The sequence below is a fragment of the Montipora capricornis genome, chromosome 6 (genome assembly GCF_036669925.1).
Source record: "Montipora capricornis isolate CH-2021 chromosome 6, ASM3666992v2, whole genome shotgun sequence".
In the NCBI taxonomy this organism is placed as follows: Eukaryota; Metazoa; Cnidaria; class Anthozoa; order Scleractinia; family Acroporidae; genus Montipora; species Montipora capricornis.
The window spans coordinates 597,949-605,448 of NC_090888.1; the positions used below are offsets into that span (position 1 = coordinate 597,949).

General features: G+C 40.9%; 1 protein-coding gene across 2 annotated transcripts in view; it reads left to right on the forward strand.

Annotated features, from left to right (window-relative positions):
• The first annotated feature begins 1,941 nt into the window (after positions 1-1,941).
• LOC138051121 (ephrin type-A receptor 7-like) overlaps positions 1,942-7,500 on the forward strand; it is a 49,433-nt gene continuing 43,874 nt past the window's right edge. The window contains exon 1 of one of the 2 annotated variants that reach the window (XM_068897268.1): positions 1,942-2,043. In XM_068897268.1, the coding sequence (XP_068753369.1) occupies positions 1,971-2,043 (73 nt within the window). In that variant the 5' untranslated portion in view covers positions 1,942-1,970. The remainder of the gene's footprint in view (positions 2,044-7,500) is intronic. The other variant, XM_068897269.1, reaches the window with a different exon arrangement.

Here is a 7,500-nt window from a genome sequence, read left to right on the forward strand (position 1 = left end):
CTTCTATTCCCCATTTAGCCTATGACAATTAAGGTGGCTCAAACCGGTTTCCACACTTGAAAGAAACATTCTCATATAGAAAGATTAACACAACAACATTTTATCACTTAACATCAATGTTGTGGTACCATGTCAAACACCAATTATTGCTGAAAAAGATTTGGTCATTTTTGTGACGTAAAACGTTACCGTGGCAACAGAAAAGCCCTGCAAAAAACACCCCATATTTTGGCTTTAGCTGCTCATATCTCAAAAACGAACTCGGTGACTGGCCCCCATTGTTTAGTTCTGAAATGTAATCGACATGCCATAATGAAACTTTCTGCAAAGTTTAAAAAAATTATGTGGAGCAGATTATGAGCCACCTTAAATAATTGAAAATTTGACATAGCTCTGAATCTACTCCACAGAATTCTTTTGACGTTTGCAAAGAGTTTTATCTTGGCCTGCTGATTACTTTTGTGCGATAAAAAATTGGGGTCACCGAGTTCGTTTTTCATATTTGAGCAACTAAAGCTGAACTATAGGGTGTTTTTGCAAGGCTTTCTTATTACCATAGTGACTTGTTACGTCACAAAAATGACTGCATCTTGTTAAGCAATAATTGATGTTTTACATGGTACCATAACATTGCTGTTACGTGATAAAGTATTCTAGTGTCAATCCTTCTAATAACAAGGTCTCCCTAAAAGTGTTGAAACTGTTTTTGAGCCACCTTAAAAAGATTGTCTTGGCATTCAACATATGTTAGTTAGCCATTGCTTTGTGCTAAGTAGTTGCGTTTGTCACGTCAAACAATTTCTAGTTTAATACGGAAATCAGTGCAAGAAAGAGTACTTAAAAGTACTCTTTCTTGTACTGTTAGTCAAGTATTGCTCAATGAAGTAAAGTCATCTTGCGTTATTGTCTTTTATCTTTCTTTGTTATGTGCAAATATAACCCGTTTCCCACAGTATACCTTACTTCTCCCCCACCGTACCGAAGGCAGATTGCAGGTCGAGAACCAATTGTTCTGATTCTGATTTCCTGACGCAGCTACAGGTCCGTAATCTAGATCTAAACGAGTGGCAGACAAAAGCAAGGGATATCCTACACAACAAAATGGCCTCCTCAAGGACCTACTTAAATTTCGATTCAATTTTAGCCGGGACGTTTGGCACCAGCATATATCCCTGACACTCCTGGGTAAAGTGAAAGAGTTAGCATACATGATAGGTGTTTCGTTAGCTGTAATTCACCATGTCCAGTATCACCGTCCTACAAAGGAGTTTTGTAACATTCTAAAGTACGTTCTTGCGCTGTACCGTATTAAAACCATGTCGGCCGTGCAAGTCAAGATTGTATATTCATATTACTCGACTGAAAGGGTCACTCCGATTTTTTGACAGTCTTTCCCGAAAAAAACCGTGAACACCAGAGAAAATTTCTCGGATGTTCATTGTTTCGCGACCAATCATATGCGAGATGAAACTCAGTGCAAAAACCGCAGCAGAGGATCACGAAACAACGAGCTGGCTTTTTCTTCTACGAGAAATCTATTTTCCCTTTGGATCTCTCTGAAAAAGCTACTTTTTGACCACAAACCAACACCACTCACTTGATTCCGTCTGTTGAAAAACTAAACTACCGAATAGACCTAAAAGTGAGTGCAAATTGTCAAAACCTACAACGGTGCAGGTTTGCCTCATGGGTGAAGGTTTTTATGCTACAAAAATATACGGATCGAAAACCATCAATCACAGCCAATTATTTATCCAGTAGAAACGATAAGCCGGGCGCCCTGTATTATCCTAAATTAATACTTCAAACAATAGTCTATAAAGAAACGAAACAAACACACTGCTAGAAGTTCTTTAGCGAAGAGTCACAGCCAGCAATTGTCGGGCACGTGTTGTGTGACAGACATATTGGGTAACAACTTACTCTTCGTAAGGTGGTGTCATTTATACTCGTAAACCGCCGTGGACTGAATGTTTCATTCTTCTGTCCTTGCGTTTAGGCAATTTTCTCAACGTCCACGGACTTCTAGTCAACTCCCGATTGGTATGTACATGTATGAACGCTAATCAACTCGTCATAATTGAGTGATCTTTATTTACTTCATAATTTCGCAGAGAGATTACTATTGACCAATTGCTCTGATAACGGATCTTTGTTGCTAAATTACGCGCGAACGGGTTGCCGTAAATTCATGGATGAGAATCGACATAAATGCCATGACGAGATGAAATGTTGACTGATAACAAACTTTAAACACTTTTAACATAGGGGTCCTGGTTAGGGACTTTAATGATGGTGTGCTATTTTTGACTGTGTTCATTGCGTTTGTGACTCTCAATGATTAACAATGAACATAAACCTAGAACTCACTGAATTATTCTCCGTCTTCGTCTTGAGATTTGTATAGCTGGGTTAGACAATTATTCGGATCGGACGGCGTGGTATTATGACAGACGGAGCATTTATAGGTGTACTACAATAGCGTGAGACTCGGTGTTGAACGTTGTTTTGAAATGTTGCATCTCTTTAATGTTCATTGAAATGCTCATTGATTAAGCATCCTTGGTTGTATTTCACGCGATGGCATTTTGATGATGCAGGAGATCTCTGAAGGGAAGAAAGCAAGCTTTTACGCTTTCTTCTTTAGATCAAAAAATTTTATCGTCGTTATATCTAGATTAAACTCCTAAATTGAAGGGAAAAAGTTTCTTGGCGATACTTGTCACTGTTGAAATTAGAGTTTCAAAAGTCGACAAAGCCGATGCTTTAGCCAACGACATTGATATGATCACCCGGAAATTCTTGGTTTTCACGTGACGTCATCAAAATTACATTACAGAGACTAACACAGACTAACACATACCGTGCATTTTACCTTTCGACACACCCATCCGAAAAATTGGTTTTTGCCCTGAGCGGGACTCGAACCCACGTCTCCCTGATTACTAGTCGGGCATGCTAAGCCACTACACCATCAAGGCCACCACGCTGGCAACGCAGCAGATTAATGGGGCGACTTAGCAGCGTGGAGATCCCTAGGGCCCAACTTTTCTTCACTTGAGTGTATATCCTCGCCTCTATAACCCCAGACAGGGCTTAGAACACATGAAAGTGAACGTGAGAGATTTCGAGGCAATGAAAGGCATAGACTACATTACAGAGACTAACACAGACTAACACATACCGTGCATTTTACCTTTCGACACACCCATCCGAAAAGTTGGTTTTTGCCCTGAGCGGGACTCGAACCCACGTCTCCCTGATTACTAGTCGGGCATGCTAAGCCACTACACCATCAAGGCCACCACGCTGGCAACGCAGCAGATTAATGTGTTCTAAGCCCTGTCTGGGGTTATAGAGGCGAGGATATACACTCAAGTGAAGAAAAGTTGGGCCCTAGGGATCCCCACGCTGCTAAGTTGCCCCATTAATCTGCTGCGTTGCCAGCGTGGTGGCCTTGATGGTGTAGTGGCTTAGCATGCCCGACTAGTAATCAGGGAGACGTGGGTTCGAGTCCCGCTCAGGGCAAAAACCAATTTTTCGGATGGGTGTGTCGAAAGGTAAAATGCACGGTATGTGTTAGTCTGTGTTAGTCTCTGTAATGTAGTCTATGCCTTTCATTGCCTCGAAATCTCTCACTTTCACTTTCATGTCATCAAAATTAAAGTAAGGAATTATCAACCCTTTTGAGATTTTAGTTTAGTTAGTTGTTAGAACAGCTGAAGACTTATCTTTCCTCAAATTTTCAGTTTGATAGCGTTCTTCGTCTTGTGATAAAGCAGGGTTACGTTTCTAAGCTTCGCGTGCCACGATATTAAAATTGCGGCCGAGAATGCGATCTTAACAGTCCTTGTATGGAAATAAGTACTCATACAGATGTTTATCAGCCCTCAGAAGACGACTACAGGCTTTTTATAGTAAAACTCGATGTTAGCTTCCGGCCGCCATATATGTGCCCCTCAGAGGGGGGTGCTAAGACGAAAACTAAGACCTAAGACCAGTATTGACAAGTCCAAGTAAACCGATCAGAATATCCATGAAAAATTTTACATTGGGCGCCATTTTAAGTCTTTGAAGCAAGACGTGACGTTAGACTGGCATTTCCTTAGACCTTTTTGAAGATACGGCGGCTATTTTGATTTCTATTGTTTCCGGGAAACTCAGGGGGCAAATTAATATGTATTTTCCCGATGGGCATCCGATAATAGTTATTTGAAACAATAGAAATCAAAATGGCCGTTGTATCTGCAAAAAGGTCTTTGGAGACGCCCCCTCCATCCTGGTTCACTCGATTGTCTGTGTGGTTTGTGACGAGCAATAATGTATCTTTCCAATACTCAATTGTAAACTGATACTCTGTTTGTCGCAAAACATTTGAATAAGAAGTTGAAGAACTTTTTTTGTACCCGATATCACAAAACATTTTTGCAGGGCTGCCACCGGGGCTTGATATACATGGCTACACTCGAAATCATGCCATAACTATTGCACATTTGAAACCCGCATTTACAATATTATTAAACGTTATACTCAAACACGTAGATCATCCAGATTTGTGCAATGGCTAAAAAGATTTTTTCAGTTTGCCATATCTATAAGTTAGATTGCAAGTAACAGCAACAAAACTCCCTTAACCCCAGTCATGAGGGTTACCGGAAATAAAGTAAACAATATTCTCACTACACCTACCTTTTTTGCCTATCACTACGATTTCACTGTCCTCGCATTCCTAGCTCTTACTCGTGGTTAAGCTCCCTTTTTCTGCTCTCTGTAACTGAAATTTACTTTTTAAATATTATTACTTTCCATTTCGTGTAAATCATCTTTACAATTTCATTCTTGTAATAGCACTCAAATTCAATTAATATTTAATAAATGAATTAATCAAGGACACTGCTCCGGCCGACCTCCTACAATAGTAGTTTTGCACGTGGATCCAGGAACGTCTCCTAAAGTCTTGCATTTGTTCTGAAAAACTCTAGCTTTGGGAAGACGTATTTTCTAATTCTTAGCTGTTGACCATGCTTGCTCGTGAGTCTCCATTTTTCACTTTTGTAATCTGCGGGAGGCGTGAGTTGTGTGCTATGATCCTTTTAAAACTAGTGTTGATGCTTCAAGGGCTAGAATGAGATGAACGACGGACCGCCCAGTCCAATGTTCCTTTTGTTTGTTTAGTCGTTTACTGCAAAGTTGTTCAAGTAGATCTGATAATAATGCGAAGAACTTACTTTGATTGCGAAAAAAGGAACAACAACATTGGTAAATTAGCCATGTTCTAAACGGACAGCGTATTGGTCATAACTGACTAAAACCAATTAATTTAACTAATTAACTAACTAACAATAAATAAATAATTTAACTAAGTAAGTAAACTAACTGACAATGACACCTAAAAGAGCAGCTAAAAGTTGGTAAGTTCACCAAATGTCGGGGGTTTTTTTTAAACACAAAGATGTGATACAATTTTGAAAAGATGTGATTTTGGAGAGCTTTGTACGGTTTCCATGCATACAAAGCAATATTCGAGACGCCCAGGCCGCCCTTTTTCCAATCACGTTATTACAAGTTCATGTTCTGACTAATGCTTGGGTGCTCTTTCAGTGATTGGCTTCATTTTTCGACCTAAGCAAACCCTATACTTCTACCCTGCTTGTTTCCAGCATGGCCAGTTATGCACTTGGACTTTGGAATGGATTAGAAACACTGAATATAGTCACGCATCAAAGTCAAGCTCCTTCTGAATAATACTACAGTGAGACTGCATAAGTTTGTTCCGCACTTCACTGGAAACTTTACGAAATGTGCTACTGTTGAAATAAGCAAACCTTTCCATAATACACCTGCGTTTCACGCAGTAGTAATTCGTGGTGTACTTTGCAGAGGGTAGCTGTTTCACTTTGTTATTCGGATCTGGGTTCATCTTTCGTCGTGCTCTAATACAATGGCATAATAATTGGTCTCTCTGGAAACTCGAACAGGCACTGCTCGCACTGTACTGCTTTTGGACGATGCTGCCTCCGGATATCCTTGGGGTGGCTCCGGCAATGAAGAATTTGTTGGCCTCCGCTGTTCACCTTTCTGCGCATTGTATTTCCATACAAGGACTTTTCTGCAGATGAGGGAGCAGTTTGTTCAGCTTTTCAGCCACAGCAAGGCTGTGTTTACAAACAGAATTATATGTGTAAGAGAGGCCACACCCGCAAGAAATGTGATCTTTATGAGAAACACACTCATACAGTCCTGTTTTGTTGTAGCCTTTGGCAGCAACGAGGTACTTCTCGGGATCAGTGGCTTTTAGCATTGGTTTTTTTTTTGGAAATTGCATCGTTGATGTTCAGAAGCTTGATTGCCTCATCGGTGATAGCAGAAACAAGCTCTGAAGAGACACCAGGGAGATTTGCGAGACGTGCAGCGATGTCTTCCGCTTATTGTCTTGCCGGCCATTGCCTCCTCCTCAGCGATTCGGTTGAATTTCGCCAAGTACTCAGAGAGTAGTAACGAAGCTAACAAGAGGATTTTGGCTTTTGTCACTGCGTACCACCCAGCAGTTAAAAATCTTGAACAGATCTTGATGAAACAATAGAGCCTTATAAAAAATCAGCCTTTACTAAAAACGATCTCCCTAAAACCTCCTCTAATATCACACAAAAGAGGTAAAACTCTTAAAGACACCCTCGTCAGAGCACAAATATAATTTTAGGTTCCAATGAGAAACGACCGCTAAAAGCACACAGAAGGAGTCCGTGAAGGCCTGTCATTAATAGGGAGCTTAAGCACGCTCGTTTTTGAGACGCGGACGGCAACCGGAAGAGAACAAGCTAGGAACAGTGGTGTCTTCTAGATTTTTACACTAATCATCTCTAATGGAGAAAAGAAACTTGGCAATGAAATGTGGTTGTGTGAAGAGAAGTTAAAAGGGAAAACGCTCACTTCCGGTTGCCGTCCGCGTCTCAAAACCGCGCGTGCTTAAGCTCCCTTTAACTTCCTAGCGGAGCACCGTAGTTAAGAAAACATGATAACCCATCGATGCGAGAAAATTTGGTTTTAGGGCTAGCCACCCCTCCATGTATGCCAAAGTGACGAGTATCACGTGACCATATCACGGGGGGCTCAGGTTCGGAGCTCATCGAGGAGGCAATACACCTTATTCCAAAATGGCCGACATTTTAGTATTCTTTTGTTTTCATGCAAATTGGCCCTTATGGCCTCGTTCAAGGTTAAATATTCTTTTAAATTTTACGTTTGAAAGCGAGGCCATAAGGGCTAATTTGCATGGAAACGAAAGAATTCTAAAATGGCGGCCATTTTGGAATAAGGTGTGTACTCCAGCTGAACTCTAGCTAGTTTACGGCATACATCTTTGATATTGGACATCAATGTTCTGGTCAACTGACACCTGACCACTGACCAGTATCACGTGACCATATCGCGGGCTCAAGTTGGACCTTATCGAGCCTGCTTTTTTTTTTAAGTCGACCGCTGACCAGGGCTTGGTTGTTG